Here is a 22138-nt window from a genome sequence, read left to right as displayed (position 1 = left end):
AATTGCTTGCATTTATGGCTTCTAGTGAGAAAACTAATTGATTTTAAAATATCGTCTAATAACTGTCACTGTTCCCATGGCCCATAAAATTTATTTCAAGCAAAGGAAGAAAGAAGAAATCATAAATAGAAAGATGCTATCTGTAAAGAACAGATGCTATCTGTTGAATTTGGGTTCATCACTGAAGGGAAAATGTTATTGGTATAAACAAGAAAATTTCAGCAAGTGTTCAAAGTGATGCTATTAAAAGTGAAATAGCTAAGGGATATAGAAGCAGTATGTAGTAACTGAATGAACAGGGCTCCAACTCTCCATCTAAGATAACTGGGGACAAACCTCAGTTTCCTTCTGTGTAAAGGCAGAGGGGTAGACCAGAAGACCTCTAAGGCTCTTGTAAATCTGAATTCAAGAATTCTACGTGGGAATAGAGTCTGAATTACTGGCAATGAAAAGAGTGTAGTCTGGAATGTTACGGAAGGGCAACAAATAAGCCCCTCTGAGCAGGGCAAGTCCCAGGCACAGTTGCATCGGTTGCAGACCCTCCTGCTTCTGCAATGTCCTTCTTAAGGAGTGGTCTTCAAGAGTGCACTGTCTCTTCTGACCTGTCGCAGCTTTGTTTTACCCTGTTAAGCTTAGGAGTCTGTTAACCGTCTAATCGGTTGATTGTATTAACTAATTGCCATAAAAATATGGATGTAGGTTTAACACATTACCCTCCTGGGTAACAGAGCTGCATGTTAACAGCGGCCCGGAGGAGGTAGCAGGCAGTGGCTACAGCAGGCTTCATGCAGTACTTAGTGCACAGGGGAAGCAGTGTGGAGCTCGGGAGTCTTTGAGGCTTCCTCACATCTTGCCCTGAGACGTGGCAGAAAAGAGTGGTTGAGAACCAGGCTACCTGAATTCAAATCCTGGATCTGTCGCCTGTTATTTGAGCTGAAGCAAGTTTCTCAATCCTGGTTTGCTCATCCTATTTTTTTTTTTTTTTCTCAAAAAATGTTAGCTCACAGATCACACCGTTGTTGTAAGAATTAAATGAGTCAATACTTGTAAAACAGAGCCATGTTTGGCACTCCGCAAGCGCTCAGTAACTCTGAGCTGTTCTCACTTGTCCACCACGTGTTCAATCACCTTCTCTGTCTAAACTGTGAGTAGGAGCCTAAAGCCTACGAGTGTTTTAAATAAAGTTGATGTGAACACATAACGAAGGACACGCCATATGTATCTTGGCTACTTCTACCATCTGGTTGAGGAAGAAGTGACGTGACACAGTTATAAAACCTGAAACATTATTTTTCTCTCTTAGCAATTCAGCCTGTGGCAGGGAGTAAAGAAGTGGTTGACATAGCACCTGTGACAACATCCACAACTGAGAGACATAGAAAACTACACATCAGCTCTAATAACAAAAATATTCATTATGTTGCTCTCCTTAACCTGTGACTATGTCGCAGGCACTTCACACACAGTTAATTTTCACAAGCATCTTACATGATAAGTAAAACTATTACTCCCATTTTACAGATGTGGAAACAGAGGCTCAGAGGTGTCTCATGACCTGCCCAGGGTCCTTTGGTTACTAAATGATAGAGCCAACTTCCATCCCAGGCTGTCTGATTCTGGAGTCCTTGTGCTTATCCATTATCCTGCTACTTGCTATGGGCTTAGTATTCACAAACTGCGTTGTCAATCAATAGGGGACAATCTGTTTAAGTGGAGTCACTAGGTCTTTCCAAAAGGACATGTTAAAAGGAAAAGGAAATAGGCACCATTTTTTGCTTTTATCCTACTTAGTATCTAAGTTCCTGAGTTTGCTATTGATTGGGAACACATGTTTAAAACATACTGAAACAAAAACAATTGTTGGGCGATCTGATCCATACCCAAAAAGGAAAGACTTTCTAAGAATGCAGAAATCACAATTTCTTTGTGATTTAGAATCAGTAGGAGGTATTACAGAAAGAGAACTACAGCCAGAAACATGAAGTTCAAGTAACTCTACCCAGGTCATTCTCCTCCTGGCCTTGAGTCTATTCCTCTATGAACTAGAGAAACTCCAAATGCATCCAGATTTTCTACACAGACATTGACCCCAAAATGAACTAGCATTTATTTTTGTTACTTATTTCAAGATACTATTAGTCTTTAGAGATCTCTAGATCTGCCTTAAATTTTGGAGGTTTCTCCCATCAGACTTTTAGGGATGCAATTAGGTTGTCCTCCTAGTGCTCTCAAATTTAGCAGGCTCCTAAGCCTAAGTATTGCCTTGGTTCCCATTTCGTTAAAACGGCAATGCCATCTAGTGGACACAAACTCCTTCGCGTGTCGAATGGAGGTACCTGTAAGAGCCACAACAATGTGATGCACTATGCTTTCCTGCACCATCCAAAACACTGCCACTCATTTCACTAAAGCACTAAGTCCATAACAGTCTAATTGGGCAGGAGGGCATCAGTGGTGTAGTACAGCAGTTAAGAACTTTGGTTCTGGAGTCGGACTACCTGAGTTCAAAACCTCATTGTTCCTTCTCCCTCAGGCAGTTTACCTAACCTGAGTCTCAGCTGTAAACCTGAGATAATAATAATCCCTACCTGTGTGTGTGGATTAAATGAGTTAATATTTGAAAATTCTTAGAACAGCTTCTGTCATGCATAAGCCTCATCATTATTATTATTATCAATATAATTGATATTATAATGGTATTAATCTCATTATTACTTAATAACATTCTTGGTCATTACCTAATTACCTGTTATTGAGCCCCTAATGGTGCCTAGCAATATTCAACTCTTATAACAACCCTATTATGCCTGTTATATAATTATTCGTATATCCATTTTACAGATGAAAACATTGAGGCTCAGAAGTTGCAAAACTTGTTAAAAGCAAAGTAAGCATGTGAACCCAGGTCAAAGTAACATCAAAACTATATTAGTTAAAATAGTTAAAAACTATTTTAACTATATTTCTTCCCATCAAACAAAAGGAGCCCCTCACAAGTTAATGGCATTCCCACAACAAGACTTGCTTGGTGTTTGCTGCCTACCTGACGTCCTACTGGGAGCTACAAAGGAGCTTACAGGGGGTGCACGCTGACATTTTGACTTGAGTTGATTAACAAGGATCTATACTAATCTGGCTGGTGACAAGTTGTCATAGAAAGAAGCCTGTGCTGACAAAAATAGAAAATGTGGGGAATTCCCTGGCGGTCACTGGTTAGCACTTGGTGCTTTCTCTGCCAGAGCCCAGGTTCCATCCCTGGTCAGGGAACTAAGATCCCGCAAGCCACACTGCGCGACCAAAAAATAAAATAAAACCTTTTTTAAAAAAAAGGAAAAAAAGAAAATGTGATTTTAGCCACATTCTGACTGGGTGAATTGAAGGCTATATCACACGAGAGAATTTTTTAACATCACTCTTGGCTGCTAGAAGTACTGATCTGCTTCCTCTCGTTTCTGAGAGAACAATGAAAGTGTACAACCAGACCATGATTCTGATTGGGCCATTGTAAAAGCAGATTTTTTAAAAAAAAACAGTTTCTGGATTAGCCCATACAGAATACAGTCTTACAGTTTTGAAATTTTAATAAAAATGCATGTTTAAGAACCATAAAACAATACTAGCAACAGCATGCAGATCCCAAAAAGTCAATTAGTTGAGTGTTATGAGTCAGGAATATTCCCCCTGAAAAACCAAACTTGTCTTTCTAAAAGTGCACCAAAGGAACTACAGACTTCTAGGTTCAGGAACCCTAATAATAATACCGTATGGATAGACAGAAACAGAAAATCCCTTCATGCACATTAGCCAATTTAAGCCTCCTACCAGTGCCTTCAGGTGGGAAGTGAAGAAATCATCCCATTGCGCAGATGAAGAAATTAAGGGTCAGAAAGAGTGAGTGATTTTCCCAGGCACAGAGTTAGTTAAGTGGTAAAGCTTAAGTTCTTATGTAGCTCATTCTACTACTCTACACTTCCAGGCATTCTTTCAAAAACATATTCTTTTTTTTTTTTTAACATCTTTATTGGAGTATAATTGCTTTACAATGGTGTGTTAGTTTCTGCTTTATAACAAAGTGAATCAGCTATACATATACATATACCCCCATATCCCCTCCCTCTTGCGTCTCCCTCCCACCCTCCCTATCCCACCCCTCTAGGTGGACACAAAGCACCGAGCTGATCTCCCTGTGCTATGCGGCTGCTTCCCACTAGCTATCTGTTTTACGTTTGGTAGTGTATATATGTCCATGCCACTCTCTCACTTTGTCCCAGCTTACCCTTACGTTTGGGAGTGTGTGCCAGGCACTCAAGGCAAGGAGAACACGGTTCCTGTCCCCACCGTCGAGGAGGCAGGCATGAAAATAAATAACTGCAGTTCAACGCCATGTATTCTAAATCCTGAGCATGACGATACCACAAACTCTCCTGCAGGTGAAGAAGGTGGGGGGTATTGCTTACTCTGTGCCACAGCTCTTATCAGGAAGGTTTTACTCCCATAGTCTTGGGACTCGAAAAGAAAATGTGGGTAAGCAAAGAGAAAAACATGAAATATTTCCAGAATAATATGCTTGGGTTTCTCAAAATCCCATAGGAGAAAACACCATAAAATAAGAGAAGCTGCAAATTAATATTTTGGCATCAGGTTTAACTGGGTTTAGCAGGAGTTTTACTTCAAGCTGGCATGGTGGAGGTGTTATATCTTTGCAAATAAAATTTTGCCGTGGTTGGTGGCAGGGAAAGGAAGCTGGCTATAGGAAGACTGGCAAACAAGCAGAGAAAGAAAATGGAAGGTCGTGTTTTTGCTCCCCCACTATAGCCCTCAGATGGGTTGGAGGATTCTGCAGGACTAATACTCTTAATGAAAGCTCATTTAAGCTCCAAGATGATTGACAGTGTATCCATGAGGTACCAGGCAACAAGACAATTCAAACAGCCAAACAACATGCTTTTAAAAACAGGGAAAAAATCCATCAAATTAGTTTCAGTGCTAAGGGGATAGATTGCCTTTTACAAACATTATCTGAGTTTGCTGTTCAGTAATTTTCTCTCCAGATAAAGACAATGAAATGTGAATTCACTGATCCCTCCTGTGTAATCTTAAATGTAGATTTACTTTCATATTCCTTTTGTGGTCTATTTATGGAGCCTGGAATTTTAAACATCAAAAATAGAAATAAACCTCTTTTTTTTAGCAAATTCATCTATTACAGAAGCTGAGTATTAATAGAGGAGATTACAAAAAGGGATTAGCCTAAAGGTGATCTAATCCCTGTAATGTACTATTTTTTTCATCAAGGCTACGTGGACACATAGAAGGTATTTCTAGTGCTGTTTTATTGGGGGAAATTCTGTAAAAGTTGATGGTGTTTCAGTTGTTATTTATTAAGAACCCCAAGCAGGTGCTATGGTCATAAGGCAGCAGCTTCAATGACATACGCTTTTACAGGTAAATATTTTACAACTGCTTAAACCTATTAAGCATATTCAACTACTCATTCAGAAATGGTACAGAGAATAGAATTTAACTCCAGCTATGTATTTCCTATGTCCTCTGGTGGCAACTTTATCAAATACAGGTAGGCATTCAATTTAGGAGCAAGTGCCTAGTAAGTCATTAAAATGAACAAAAGTAGACTAAACTAATGAGAAAAAGCATTCAAGCAGTAAGGGACATGAAAATCCAGTGTCTTAGTTCTTTCTTTCTTGCCTTGAGGGAAGACATCTTGTGAACTTCCATTGTCATCTGACACCCCTGTCACCTTCACCCAAACACAGGTCCTATGCAGGCAGTTTAGGGAAAGGACATTGAAATTGGGACTCCTGATGGCTAGTTCACATACTAGACATGTGAACTTGTTCAAAATTAGTTCAGCTTTCTGGAGCTCAGTCTCTTCATCTGAAAAATAAGACAGATGGGCTCAATGACTTTGAAGGATTATGGTTCTCCCAACTCCTGGTGGGAGCTTTGTCCATGTGCACAAATATTCCCTTTGTTACAGCCACTTCCCAAGGAGAAGGGTAGGGTAGTAGAGAGGAGGGGAGGGGACTTACAGGCAACTAGGCAATCCTGACCGATGCTGAAACAATTGTCTCAAGGAGTAGGATCACACTTGGGAATTTCCATGGGGTGGAATGACCCTGTCAACTATAAAGTTAATAACCACAGTCACATCAGAAGTGTGCACCAGCCTCGTCTCTTCATCCACACTCCTAAAAAAAAAAAAAAAAAAAAAAAATGAACATCAAGGACAACCAGGAGCTGATCAATGAGAGGCTGGTGGCCAATCTCAAACCATCCCTAGTTCATGTACAAAGTAAAGAGTGAGCCGCTGTATGGATACTTCAGGGCAAATCGACCTGTCCTCTCTGGCCCACTTCAACCTGACCACCTCCCCAAACCCCTGTTGAAAGAAAAAGGGGGACAAAACAATAAAGATATGGTCTTGACTGAGCCCCAGGCCTACCCAGATCACCTTGGTCACTTGAGAGGGATTTACCTGACTCCTCTGAAATTTTCATACTACCTTGTTCTCTGCTTCCCATAGACTACATCCCAAGAGGCTGCTTATTTCCAGAATCCTGTCTTCTATCTCAAAAAAAAAGGAATTGCCCAAGTGTGGGGACTGGGCTAATCAATTCAATTTGTCACATTTCTGGGATCTTTACCATGGTCACAACTATAGTATTAACTAGCCCATGGCCATGAATTATTCTGGAGCATCCTGGGACAGAGGACACTGTAGTTCTTCCCTAGAGTCATTCAAATCCATATCTTACTAGATATCCTTTAACAACCTGAAAAAGATGTCTTAACTCACCTAGTAATATGTTGTAGTCACTCTACTGTCATGCTCAGTGCAATGATTCTCCACAACTGGAATAAATGGCATAATGTATACAAAAGCACTTTGTGACCAGCAAGGCTCTAAACATATATAAGCATGATTTACATTATAAGCAATACACACATATATGCTCAGTTGAAGTACTTATAAACCTGCATATCTATTTATAGTACCTGTATGCAGATTAACCACTATATGCTTGTACCTCTGTCAGTACAGCTTTCCTTATGTGCTAGCATTCACTGGATTAGGTAAATCTTTTAAATCACCTTTTCTATTTTGAGTTGAAATTGTGCAAAACTGATCTTCCTCAGTACACTTCCCCTGGAGATACTAGTTTGGGATTAATTTTTGACTCAGAATTCAGAACTTCCTAAGAAGATTCTAAAATCCACCAACCAAAAAAAAAAAAATGCTATTGGGAAGCTATTGGAAAACCAATTCCGATGTATGCACTCAGTTTCAAAAGCCATAGTAGATATGAAATATTCTGCAGTAAGGAAGAGGGAAGGAGATTTCATGAGGTTCTACCTATGACTTATTGAAGGAGGGAATGTTTATGCTTATAAGACAATCTCTGAAACAGCCCCACTGTTGACTAGTATTTCCCGCATTGCAAGCTTGACACTTACTCTTAGAAAGAGCTCTGAATCACTTTTCCACTGACTGGGGTGAATAGGTACTGCTTTAGCCACATTTTCAAACACCTATTTTGGGAAGAGCTGGTTGGGGTTAAAATGCCACATAGGCTATGGGACACAGAAATGTCAGTTGATGGCCAGGTTGATGGAGCTTGATACACTTTGGTTTTCATTACCATGGTATACAACCAACATAACAGGCTCTCTCTGCCAACCAGTACAGGATTTATTTCTGTGATATTTACAAATGTGGGGAAACCTGTTGGAAATGTTTCTAGCTGGAAAGACTTTTTGTTTATTTTATTTTAGGATGTAAGCTATAGATAAGGATATATGATGATATACCCTTACTACTGAGAAGAAGAAATTTATTATTTAAATCTGAGCCCTATTTATGCAGACTATTGTGGAACTGCTATTTGGTTTTCAGACAGGTTTGTTCCAGGAACATTTGGTGCTAGACTATTTAGAAAACACTTATTTTAAAGCATTAGTCAATTAAATGTATTATTTAAGCAATGATTACTTTTAAAAATTTAGATTAAATGTTTGAAAATGTAAAAATTGCCTCCACAGATTTCTCCTGAATTAGTTCTTCCTAAAGGTCAGAATTATGTTGGCTACATTTCCAAAAGGGGGTAAGGTTGGGGAGGGATTGCTTCTGTTTAAATTAACGGTCAATCCATATGTCAACAAAATCCAAATAGTAAAGGTCAATCCTAATGATGGCCGTGAGCAATTTCCGTAATTAGGTTTTCATCATCTGTGACCCGCTAAGTGTCCTTTGGGTAATGTGTGGAGGTGTACTTTTTAAAAGAGAATAGGGAAATATTTTCATGGGCTCTAGATTATCTTGTTTTTGTTTGTTCTAAGACACTTCAAGTACTTTTAAGACTGTGAGCTATACTCCCACCTTCTGTAACTCTGCAAGACTTCTCCCTTGTGAGTCAAAAGAAAGAGAAATTCCTATTTAGCTCCTTAGGCTCAAGTCGCCATGCTTTTACACAGCCCTTAGAAAATATCACTGCTGCCAAATCTTTCTATGGAGAGAAAATCAAACCCAAAGAAACTAAGACTTTAAAATGTTAAGTGACTTCCCAAAGGGCGTGAAATAAAAGGCTCAATGGGTTCATATTGGCTTCCTCCATCCTACAAGCTGCTTTCCTTAAAACTCACCAATTCTAGGGCATTGAAGTACGATGATCTTTTCTGATTGTTCTGTGAAGGAGGTCTTTTACTATGAAAGTTAGCTTCAAAAGGTAATGTTTTTATACTATATTCTTAATTTTCTTAGCTAGTTTGAAGAAAGGGAACTGTAATTTCCCCAAAACTAGACATGCATTGTTGCAATGAAACAAAACACTTGTGATCCAAGACAGCTTTCCATTATTAAATTATTAAGAAGGCACCCTCGTAGATAGTTAATTTGTTTTGCTGTGTATGATGTTTTTTCCTTTGGATATACTCTGCTTAAATACAAATGCCCTATGGATTCTTTCAATTTTTCTTTCTGCTTTAGTTTCCGTTTTCTTACTTCCTATTAAAATGCTCTCACCTGAACTTCCTGAAATTTGATAAAATTTTAACCATTTTATTTATTAATCTGTTCATTCAGTCCTTTCCCAGATATTATTACTTGTAGTATTAATCTGATTTTTTTCACTGTTTTTCTCTGTGTTCATATTTTATTGAGTTGTGTTTTATCACCTTTTCATCATTTTTATAGTTAATAACAATCTTATATTTTGTTAATATATTTTTCTGAAGCACTTTAAGAACATTTTGGTTCAGATCTACATGAAGTAAAAGTCAGTTATGCCATTCTCTGATGTAATAATTGGCAATAGAATTTGTTTGAAAAGGAGACCAGAAGCTTTCCTAATTCACTGGTAAAAGAGTAATGAGTGGTTGGACATTGAAACTGAGCCAACAAATAAGTTATGGGTTCTTTATGCCCCTAAATTCTTCTTTAAAAAATTTGAAGAACTTAAATGCTGAAAATATTACCTCCCTATTGAGGCTGTGGATCACTAATAGATGGCTGTTTTAAGCTTAAATATTGATGTTTTTATGCTGGTAGCACAATTCTATTTATGCCCCCAAAATAATCATCTCTAAATAGAGATTAGAAAAATCAGAAAGTTCTCGAAAGTAACATTGTCCTCTCTGACAGTCATCTATTACACACTAACCAGCAGACTTGTTCTATTTAATGACCAAAAACTTATAAAACTGGTAGTGTGTTGTCAAAAAGACAAAATGCACACTTGGTTAAATGTTTCACCTTTAAACCAATTGTTCTAATATATTAGAGTTACTGCCTCAGAATGTGGATTCTGAGGAATCTTGATATTCTGAAAACCTAATGCAGGCACTTAAAACTTGCCTTGAGCAAGTCCATAGAGATATCCTGCCATTAATTCAAAGCGAATCCCCTAAGAATTCCCCTTTCACACTAGTAGTATAAACTAAACAGAGAATTGAGCAGTTCTCTAGATCCTTAAGGCAAGTGATAAATTAAAAATTCTTTAATCATTTTGATTGAGGCTGAGATATAGTATTATAAGAAGAATACTTCCAAGTTTAAAAAAAAAAAATCCCTTATGGAGGAAAATGAATAGGGGGTATAGTTCACCAAGAAGAAACCGTCCTTTCTCATGAGGAAAAAAAAAAAAAAGGGAGGGGGAGGAGAAAGAATTAGGGACTTCAGATGCAGCCCCCTCTAGTGCTATATATAGCTTTGACTCTCAGCTTTCTCGCCTTGATACAGTTGGGCCACGGGTGCTCTTGGTAATAACACTGAAAGCAGCAGTTTTTAAAGATATACTCAACTTTCCCCGCTCCCAGGATGTGGGATTCTAATGAAACCACCCGTGCAATCCGTGTCTGAGACACTGTAGCCTTTGGAGAGCGCCATTTGCTGAAATGTCTAGTGAGAGCTAAAATAAGCCCCTTTGGTGGAAAAAACCCGCTGAGTGGTTGAAATCAGAGCTGCAGAAGGTCACTTGCTATTTTAGTAGCTGCAAGCTGGTCCACATTTTATAACATTACAGTTATAAACAAGAAATTGTCACCTTACTTGTCAGTTTACTTACTTTTCACCAAAATAAGCAGATGTAGCCTTTTTTCTACATAGTACTAGGCAATTTAGATGACTTCTTTCCAGACTTTGCTTTTCTATATGAATTAATACTTAACAAAATTTATTTTTCATATATTTCTTTAATATTACTTCAAAATATTATTTTTACACAATTAATTTACACAAAATATTATTAATATTTACACATATCATGCACATCTCAACCACCTGTAAATACCTTAAGGAGGGACTTCCTTCCTACTTCTTTGATTTATTCCACAGATCACAGTGATGATTGATGAGGATCACAGTGGGGGGAGGGAGCCAAAGTTTCAGAGAGAGACAGGAGACCCAACTAATTTCTGGAATTATTTAGATACAGTCCATTTGGAAATGAAGGAAGGAGGTTAGTTCCAGCCCCAGGGTTCTACAATTTTTGCACACACTATTGAGAATTGCCATCAATTTTATTCCAGTTTTCCCTTCAAAAATTTAATTTCTCTCTTCTTATTGCCTGTCATAAGTGGATTTAAGATTACCCCTAAAGCTTCTAGGGAAGTGTAACAATTTTAACAATATTTTTCAGTATTTTTCATCAAAAATGATAAAGTATATTTGCCTATATCAATTATTTTTTAAACCTCTTTATTGAGATATAATCGACATACAAAAATCTGTCTGTATTTAATGTTTACAACTTAATGAGTTTGGAGATAAGTGTACACTCATGAAACCATCACCACAACATATGCCAAAAACATATCTCTATATCAATTATTTTAAACATTTCTAGGATTATTCTTTCATTTGAATCACATGTTGTCATTTCTATCTCATGAAGTTACAAATTCTATTAATTAGTTTTAAGTCTTGGGTTCCAATAAGCCTTCCTTCAAGAATAGTATAAGGGTCAAAGTCTAAAAGTAAAACAGCAATTTTATGGGAAAAAAAGAGATGCAAGAGAAAGTGAGAGCAGGATATTTTTCATGAAATTAACAAATAGAAAATAAGGATCATGGACTTACTATTAACCTATAATTACACACCCAGTTTTCCCTTGCCAGCATCAGTGTTTACATTTCCCCTCATCATGATTGAAAAGGAATGACTGGACTGAGTATATAAAATTGTTTTTCTCATTCCTTGATGTTGTTTTATTAACTATCAAACAGCCCGCATACTCTTAGTGAAATGGACAAAGCTCTGTCTCACTGATACATACAGAATCTTAAATACTGAGGAGATATAGCTGCATTTTCAGGTCCACTTAAGAAATCTCTAGCCTCATCCCTGGTCTCAGGAAAAGGAGAGTGTAGAGTCCATGGGCGTCACCTCTGAAGGTGGTAGAATTTCCCATTATTCAGTCATCGGGGCCATATTTCTGTTGCACCCATTATCCCAGCACAGTGCGTGCTGACTCCTTCTTCAACATGTGCTTTCTGCAGCCCAAGCTGGTTAAAGGATCCGACCAAAACTGGGCTCTGAGAAGCAACTGCAATCCAAATCAGGGAAACGGATGAAGGGTGTGCGATTGCCCAGAAAGATTCCATATCCCCTGCTCTTTTACCTCAGTCTTTTTGTCTGGACTTTCTCATGTGGTTGGTCCCTAGAGATGACAGCGTTTACTATTACCTTTTCTATTTTTCCAGGCAAGGACTCTTGAAAGTTCCTTTGGCTCCCAGCACGAACTTTGCATACTGTATTCATTGTCTCTCCCTTTTGTCCCTTCTTTTTAAATCCTTCTCCCCTTTTCACAACTGCAGACTCTCAGTCCAAGCAGACCATCTCCTCTGATGTTCATGCATCTTTCTAATCGACAGAATGAGCCGTCAGGCCTTGCTCCCGAGGGACCAAGTCTAGCTTTACTGTGTGGTGTATTGACCCCCCAGCCTGAGCCTTGAGAGGGTCAAGTCGGTTTTTGCACGTGGCTCACCTTTGCACTGCAGACCCGTGAAAGGAAGTGGAGAAGGATCACTCCTGCTACTGCTGCTACTGTGTCTTCGCTTTCATTGATATATGTCTTATGTCAAAAAGAGATCTGCCTTTTACTTCTCACCACAAGGGTATGGGAAAAAATTGCCCATGTTTAATGTTAAAGCCATCGTGAGTGCTTAGGCTTTAAGATCATCAAACAAAGGGTCAGTCTTAGCTTTCTAAAATCCTTTGTCAAATAAAGCGGAAAACGAGTGGACGAATGGATGGATGGATATTTTCAACATTATCTTTACTAACTCAACATTGGCTGAGTACCTACTATATTTAATTCTCTCTCTCTTTCTCTCTCTCTCTCTCTCTCTCTCACACACACACACACACACACACACCCTGCTGGTCCTATGCATCCTCCTTCAGAATTCTCCCGAATCTAGCCCCTCCACTCTGTCTCTGTCAGTCTCAGCTGTTCTAGAAGCTCCTCATATCTTGTCTGTATTTTTCACAACAGCCTGATTAATCTCACTTACTCCTTAATGCCATCTCATCTTCTTTGCCATGGCCAGTATCACCCTTTTAAAACAAAAAACTGACCATGTCACTCTCCTGCTTCACAGCTTCCACTAGCTCTTAATCGCCTACAAGGTAAAATCCAAACTCCATGGCCATGCTTACGCAGCTGTTGCATCTCCAGTCACAGTGTCTATCCCTAGTCCCTTTCTCCCCATCTCTTCAATGCATTCTGTATTGCAAACACTGCAGACTTTTTGCTGGAAAAGACAGAGCTGATTTCAACACCATTTGTTAGCTCTGTAAAAATGGGTCTAAAGTCACTCATTCTTTCTGAACCTCACTTTTTTCCTCTGTCAAAGGGAAATTGTTTGTAAAAGGTAAGGATTGTAAAGATGTAAAGTTTAATGTCAGCAGTTATCTAGCTCAGAGCTAATTTTCTCTCTATGCCTTTTCATCAGCCCCTCTACCTGAGGTCCATCTTTCTCTTCATGTGACAAATTCCTGCTCAGACCCAGGTCAACAGGCATCTTCTCTGTGGATAGTTTTCTGCCTTCCTCAGACTGAGTTAGTTACTTTCTTTGGGCTTCCACAATAGCTCAGGGCATTTGTTACGTCATGATATGACATGATATTATTATAAGATCCTTTTAAAAAAAGAAAATGTCTGTTTTTAAACTCTGTACCTTAACTTGGTATATAATAGCTTCTCAAAAAGTATTTGTGAACATGTGAATGAATATATGAAGGCACTGTGCTGGGTTCTGCAGTCCGTCTCTTGAAGAACTCACAATCTGGAAGGGTGTAGAAACATCCATTCAAATAAGCACAGTGGGAGTCTGACTGGAATAAAGGTTCAGTTGGGGGTGGAATTAAAGTGTAATGGCAGCTGGCCCTTCTATGTGAGGACACAGGGAAACAGGGAAACCTTCTCCAGGAATGGCCATCTGAGCTGAGTCCTAAAGCATCCATGTGGATTTAACTTTCAATTTTGCTTAATCTGCCCACATGTTTATTATGCCCACTCCTCATACCCCATGGAACCCTAAACTTTGGTGGCAGAAGGCCAGGGAATTCTTAAACCTTGGCCAGCAATTCTCAGGAGATATTGTAAAGGAACAAACAGATAAAAAGTTTTTCATAGTGCAATTTTGAGTGCAATTGTAATTTTGCTTATAAACCTTGAAGCCTGTAAATTACTGACAAATCGGTATATCTTTGAAAATGAAAACAGACTACACCAAGAAGATAAAGGTTTGAAAACTATAGAGCCATAAAAATCTTATGTTTTCATTATATACCTACTGAGGAATAGATATGTTTTTTTAAGAGTCTAAGTAATTAGACTGCCCAAATGAAATTGAAAAATGATGAACCATGACATACCAATCTATTTTAATATGATGTATAGAATATTTCCTGCCCTTTTTTACAACATAGGAGGATGTTCAATAAATTTTTGAATATAGGATTTTTTAAAGAAAGGATTTTTATAGCATGATAAGCAATGAAAGTCTAGAAATGCTCAATGCTGAATCCAATAGAGCATAGCCATAATCATAAGTTAGCATTTTGTAGCATCTTCTACATCCCATCAGTTTATAGTTCTGATTGAACAACTCTAATAAATATCGAAATATCTTCCTTCAGTAGCACTGATTCCAAAATTAAATAGCTCTGTTTCATCTCCACTGGGTGGTCAGATTCCTTTCCCTGATGAAAAACTATGTCGAATGTCCTAATAATGACAATCGTGGCTACCATTTATTTAGTGTTTATAATGTTCCAGGCAATGGATATATGAGATTTTTTATTTCGAAGGTTCATTAGAAGCTTAAGCTTACATTTTTTATTCTCTACATTACTAAAACTCAATTTATTTCCCTCCATATATACCAGAAGCTTAGCAAGGTAAAAAAAGAAAACGGTACCGAAGTACTGCTTTGAGAATTATCCTGGAGAAATGAAATATTGCTATTTAGAAAGAACAGAAATCGCATTTAAAATGGCACCACCTGAAACACAAGAAAAACTCCATTTCTATATGAGCCAAGAGCAGTTACCAGGCAGAAAATTTGGTCACCTTCATTCTACTCACATCCCACTTACAGAATTCCTGAGTACAGAATTCCAAGATGTCACCTTCACGTGTTCAAATAGCAGAGGGGGGATTATGAGGGGACCTTCTGCCAGCTCTATCCAACTTCGGGGGACTCACTGCAGGTTGTTAAGGAGAGCTCTTATGTCTGGTTCTATCACTCAACTTCCATACCTCGAAACCCAAAATAATCGATATTTAAGATACAGTACTAAGTACAACCCATTTGGAATAAATGGCCCCCCAAAATTGATTGTGCTTATTTCTACTTTTTTCATGAATAAAACCATTTGCTCTTTTTTAACTTTTTCAGGGAAACATTTTATCTTATGAAAAATTTGAAAGAAGAATATAAGGGCCCTCATGACCCAGCTTCAAAATTATCACCTCATGAGTCCATATCATTTCATCTCCCTCTCACATTATTTATGGAAGATATCTACATGGTTCCAAAGTCAAATCTACAAAAATAATACCATCAGAGAAGTCTGGCTTCTATCCCTGTGCCCCCATTCTCTTCTCTTTCCCCTATAGAAAACTATTTTTTTAGATTATTGTTTAATCCTCCCTTTTTAAAATATAAGCAAAACATTTATATTTCAATTCCTCCTTTCTGAGATAGATAAACACTGGGGATCTAGTGATTTTCCAAATATTTTAAAGTTTTTGGAGTTTACACTGACTGTTACAGTGTGACATGTGTTACAAGACTGTGAGTGGACTTTCAGGCCAAAAATCAGGAGACATGGTACATGGTAATTTGTATTTATTTTAAAAATAAATATCTATTTGAACACTTTACAACTTTAAGACCCCAGTTTTGTGGCCAAAAAGAGGAGGAAAATGCAGTTAATTTTGATTAAAAGACTGAAAATTGAAAAAAAAGCAATAAAGAGTTTGTCTGGAGATTTTTAAATAGATAGTAATGTTAAAGACATGCTCATACAATTGGAGTATCTCCAAAAGGCATTCCTACAGGAAACACATTAACAGCAGGTTTCTTTCCGCAGAGTGGGATTTTATTCACAAACCCTCAAATTGATATTCTTTCTCATAGATCGAATTGCACAGAACATCATTAAGTCCCATCTGGAGACATGTCAATACACCATGGAGGAGCTACACCAGCTGGCGTGGCAGATCCACACGTATGAAGAAATTAAAGCGTATCAAAGCAAGGTACTCTGGGAAACTACAGGAAAGTTTTTCTGTGATTTCTCTGTTTCTGGCTTTTTCAGCCTCTGCACTGTTGACATTTCAGACTGGACAATTCTTTGCTGTAAGGATTGCCCTGCACATTATAGGATGTTTAGCATCATCCTTGGTCTCTACCCACTACGTGCCAGTAGCATCCCCTCACCCATAGTTGTGACAACCCAAATGTCTCCAGATGTTGCCAAATGTTCACTGGGGGGCAAAATGACCCCGACTGAAAACCACTGCCCTATTTGAGTGACAGGGGAGACTGTGCCCACATCAGGTGATTTTAGGACATCTCATAGTGGTTTCTTGCAGCCCGGCAAGGAATAGGAGCAATTGAAAAAGTCATAGCAGGAATAATAGCTGCAAACTTACACTACAAAGATATGCAACAAAGCATTCTGAATGTTTTTTCTTTCCCTACATGTTTAAAAAGGACCAAAGGAAAAAGGGACAACTCACCCTACATTTTTACTGTTATTATTTTGATTATTTTTGTGTCCGTTAGAGAAGGTTTTAAGAGAAGGAATTTGTTGCTGTTTTTGTTGTTGTTTTGACTCACATTAATTTTCTACAGGATTGAGATCCATAATCACAAAACCTACCAGTAAATGAAATTTTAATAAAATATATAAATGTATCTATATCTAAATATATGACTACAACATACTGATTTTTCTCCAGTGGAATAATTAAATCTTACCACTTTTATATGAATAAGGAGACAAAAGCATAGATATTGTTATGGTCAATAAAAAACAGAATTAACACACAACTTGGATTTATGTTTCCCATTCCAAAGAAAATAACCCAAGGATCAAAATACATTTCCAGGGTTCTATATTACTTAAGAGAGTGACTTTATCTGATGTCTTTTCCCTTGAAATTTTTTTTGTACCAAAAAGCAGTCTCCATAAGTTCTGGGAAAAGAACACAACATAAAAATATTACAGATTTAGTGTCTGTCAGGTACACGTGGAAATCATTTTATGGAAGCCTGTGAATGAAATTGCTATTCCTCAGTGTAAGAGTTTGATTTTACAAAATAGACTAAGAGCTTGAGTTTGTTTAGGTGAGGAGAAGGAGGCAAAATAATAAAGAAACTATAAATGCCTATCTTTTTGTACTATTGCAATATTTCCATTATTTTAGCCTCATTACTTTGATAATTGCGGTGTATCAAGGTTCAAACAGGTCAAAGCAATATCTTAGAAAATATTGCCTCTCTTCTAAAGGTGGGTAAATTCCTACCATGGACCCCAAGTGACAGGTAAGTGCCAGTTAGGGCAACCTTGAGTATTTCACTGAGTCTCCAAGTTGTTCTTTGCTCCATGTACATTCTGTGTTTTCTCTCTTGAAGTCCAGGGAAGCACTGTGGCAGCAATGTGCCATCCAGATCACTCACGCCATCCAATATGTGGTAGAGTTTGCAAAGCGAATAACAGGCTTCATGGAACTCTGTCAGAATGATCAAATCCTACTTCTGAAGTCAGGTAAGCAAGAAGATTCATGGGGGGCCTATTTTAGACCAGGATGTGGTTGACCCTTAGCTTGCTGTTAGTTCTAGAAAATCCTCCATCCAACATGTAGCTCATTTTTACCACCCACGCTGTCAGCCAACTCCCAAAGGAAACTCTCAGTAATAAAAATGCCCTGATAGTCATTCAGTTCCCCTTTGAAGTCAAATACAATTTTGCTTATTGAAAGTGGAGCTATTAATTGTGGAGGTTGAGATACCCAGCTTGACAGGCAGCGCTAGTAATTAGCGTGTCAAGGTGGCTGAATTGCTGAGCTGGCTCTAAAATGTACTACTTGCCTTCTGTTGGGGGGAAAAAAATCCAGGCTAGCTGAGCTCTGCCTCTGTGGTCATTTCCAATCATTTTAATGAGGCTAGCCTGCAGCCAGAATACACCGGGAGAAACTCACTCTGCTCTAATCCTTCCTCCCACCTCTCCCTCACACTCTCTGACACACGCACAGTCACTTAGGAAGCAACTCAGGAAACTTTGCACATGATTGAACTTGCAGCTGCCATTATCCAAACAGGAAAAAAATATATTTGTCTTTTTTGGCCCCCTTTGAAAATAGAAAATAAGAACCACTGTGGTGTTCATGTGAACCTTCATGGTCCTGGGCTATAGCAAATAATAATAACATAATTTATATATATGCAATAACATACATATATATGTTTATGTTTACCTGTGACATCTCTTTTAATCTCGTGTGCTCAGTAATTATTTCCATCGTATAGAAGAGGAAGCAAAGATTCAGGGCAGTGAAGGGCTGTGTTCAATACCACATAGCCAGTATCTGGCAAAGCTGGCTTATTTTTTTTTAATTAATTTTTATTGGAGTATAGTTGCTTTACAATGTTGTGTTAGTTTCTACTGTACAAAAAGAGGTGTGGAGAAAAGCTGCCTTTTGAACTTGAGCCAAATAAAATAATTATTCTAAGTTGCTGCTTCTTCTTTACCAAATGATTAAAGTTGGTGCAAATCTTGACTCAAACATTAACTTGATGTATTAGTTGCTGGATAAAAACAATCCCAAAACTTAGTTCAAAGAATGATAATCATTTATTTTGCTTCCAAAGCTACAGTTTGAGCAGGGCTTAGCAAGGGATGGCTTGTGGTGTTCACCGAGGCAACTTGACTGAGGGCAGGAGGACCCACTTGCATACTGGCTCATGTACATGGCTGGCAGTTTGTGCTGGTTGACAGCCCAGAGTTCAGTCAAGGCTTTGGGCTCGGGGGGGCCTCAGTTCCTATCCTCCACAGACTGCTTGGACTTTCTCACAGCATGGTTGCTAGGTTTCAAAAGTTAGCATTTCACCAGAGCAAGGCAGAAGTGTGTAGCATTTTTCTGACTTAGCTTCAAAAGTCCCATAGGGTCACTTCCACTGCACCTGTTAGTCAAGGCAGTCATGTAGGTCCACCTGGGTTTAAGGGTAGGAGACATGGAATGTAGAAGAATGTAAGGGGTCAAGGGAAGTGCCTTCCATATTGTAGATAGTGAATAAATGGTACCTATTATTGTTTTTCTCAGAAAAGCATTACTTCAATTAATATTTGCAGATTCCTTCTTATGCGTAAGCCCTTATGCTAAGGTGACATATGAGGGAAAGCAGATACATCAGCAGAACAAAGAAATAAAACACAGACATAAATATACATGGCAGCATTAAGAAAGGCACCAGGGGTACAGTTGGGTACAACATGGGTGTAGCCAAATCATCTGTATGATGTTCTCATGCAAATTTCTGACTTCTGAGCCTGGGTGTCACCTTCCAACACACTGTGGGGCAAAAGCCCATTTCTCCAAAATGTGGAGAAACTTTGCAGTACTTGCTCAGGATGTCAGTAAATGTTCAGAGGGAAAAACAAAGGTAGTGAACTAATTCATTTAATAAATATTTATTAAGCACCTACTATGTGCCAGGGACTTTTCTAGGTGATGGAGATATAACAGTGAATACAATAACCACAACTGCCTATGGCTGCAGATGAAGGTCCTGCCACCATTGGGCTAACAGAGAACTCAGAAATGTTAGGTCCATCAGGGTTGAACAAACTCCTTCATGTTGGGACTTCAACAGCCTTTGACCTGTGAATGTTGATTATAACTCCCTGGAGTGGATAATGTTCAGCCTTTTGCCAAAACTTATTTGACCAAGAAACCCTCGTTTCAAAGATACCAGGACATAAATGGTACCCTCAAGAAACATCCTGAAGGTGTCCCTATTGAAGTCATCGTATGCAGAAATATACATGCAGTGTGTTAAAAACTGAAGCAGAGAACAGGTTTCCCCAACAGCAAAACTTCTACAAAAGTTAACAGACTGAACTTGCCTGCTGCAAATCTCCTTTCTGGGCCACTTATCATCACCGGTGAATTTAAGAGTTGAAACTAACATCATTATCAGTCAAAAATAGGGGGGGAAAGTATGCTTCTGAAGAAAGTGTTTTTGCCCTTCATTTTAGTCACCTTTAAAGTATATTTTATCTTTAATTCCTCACATAGACGTCAAGAGAGCTTTATTTCTAACATAGTTCTTTTTTACTTGGGAAGGAATCTTGAGGTGTTTCTGACTGTGTGTGTCTATGTGTCTATGTGTGTGTTTTAAAGTTTTTTAAAGTCTCCTGACCTATATGCAGTAGTAACCTCTTTATATATATATTGCGTATATATATATATATATATATATATATATATATATATATATATATATATACACACGTTTGAAATTTTTTTCTCATAGGTTGCTTGGAAGTGGTTTTAGTGAGAATGTGCCGTGCCTTCAACCCATTAAACAACACTGTTCTGTTTGAAGGAAAATATGGAGGAATGCAAATGTTCAAGGCCTTAGGTGAGTTCACCTTTGATGATGACACAATTTTATTAACTACCATCCGTTTCTCCACTAAAAGAAATGCCTTGATTCTCTAACATGACTTAGTATCTCATTATTCAATAAGAGTTGGACTAGGGAAGCCTCCAGTGTTTCATCTAACTCCTCTGATTTTACAGTTGTGCCTCCAAATATAAAAGGAAGGAAAGAAACGTGGACCCTGTTGACACCAACATGCTTCATTCAGAAATCAACAAAAACTAATTCTAAAGAACTGGGATGCATTCTAGGCATTCTTTGTAGGATCAGCTTTTCTTTTACCTTCTAGCTTACTGCTTCACAAAGTATATTATGTAGACCACTGGTGGTGCATGGGTGACCTCTTAAGTTTCTTATGCAAATTTATAATCATTAGTTAAGATGCTTAAAAGAGGAGCTCTTTCATTTGTTTTGCACCCAGGGTAGTGACTTTCTCCGTTAATTCATGAAGTTCTGGGAGCACAGATAGCGTGGCTGCCGACCAGCCCAAAATGATCCCCAGACCATTCTTGTGGGAGGGCAGGACAGAGTCAGTCTCTGGAAGTGTGTCATTCACATCCAGTCATCAGTGCACGGCATGGATAAGAACGTTAGCAAAGATGGGCTGGTGCCAGGAAAGGTTTTAACAATTGACAGTGCCATTTGTTCCATATCCTGCCCACGGACATCAAAGAAGGCCACTGCCCTTTCACCTTTTGTGCTGTCAGTTGATATGGTAGCCAATGGCAAATCCATCGGGGCCGGCAGTGTTTCCCTCCTGCAGCTGATACACATCCATGTCATCTCCAAGGCTAGATTTTCAAGAAAGGAGGAAAAACCTTGGCAAGCAACTTGGGTATATTTCCAGCTTCATAAAATAAACATTTACCAAGGATCCGTGTAGGGATGAAGCATTATTTTGCCAGAATTCACAATGGCTAAGCAACTGACCTGCGAGTCATTCATTAGAAGGTAAACATAAATGAATGTTTGCTCCTCAGTCGAATTTCCAGGAAATTACCAAATTGAAAGTCACTTCATCTCCATTCACTTAGCTTGAGGCCCCTGGACATCCTACATTGCCAGTGACATCCTATAAGTGCCACTAAGACTGACAGCTCATGGCCCATTATACATGTTCTAGGTTTTCTATGAATGCTATGTCTGTGCTAAAGGATCCCCAAATCACTAATTTAAAATTTTTTAGTTGGAGCTAATTTCAAACTTAACAAGATTAGATTGGGGTTATATATTCCCGGTTGGATATTACAATGGGTGCACACCATTTCTATCTGCCCCTCATTGGTAATGTTGACTTTCATTACCTGGTCAAGATGTTGCCCAATTTTCTCATTCTATAATTACCACTAAATCATTTGTTATGGTCAGGTACTTAGAAATATTTTTTCTGTGTGCCTAGTATGCAAATCCTTGAATAATTTCTTGATTATGGGACTTTTCT

The 22138-nt window shown here is 38.4% G+C and overlaps 1 protein-coding gene across 1 annotated transcript in view; it reads left to right on the top strand.

Moving 5' to 3' along the window:
- Positions 1-22138, top strand: part of RORB (RAR related orphan receptor B) — a 48899-nt gene that overhangs the window by 13299 nt on the left and 13462 nt on the right. Inside the window, exons 4-6 of the mRNA XM_061199205.1 lie at positions 16165-16286; positions 17668-17800; positions 20569-20676. Of these exons, the coding sequence (XP_061055188.1) occupies positions 16165-16286; positions 17668-17800; positions 20569-20676 (363 nt within the window). The remainder of the gene's footprint in view (positions 1-16164; positions 16287-17667; positions 17801-20568; positions 20677-22138) is intronic.

This window comes from Eubalaena glacialis, chromosome 9 (genome assembly GCF_028564815.1).
Source record: "Eubalaena glacialis isolate mEubGla1 chromosome 9, mEubGla1.1.hap2.+ XY, whole genome shotgun sequence".
In the NCBI taxonomy this organism is placed as follows: Eukaryota; Metazoa; Chordata; class Mammalia; order Artiodactyla; family Balaenidae; genus Eubalaena; species Eubalaena glacialis.
The sequence above is the reverse complement of the archived record's forward strand: the minus strand, read 5'-3'. Positions and strand labels throughout refer to the sequence as shown.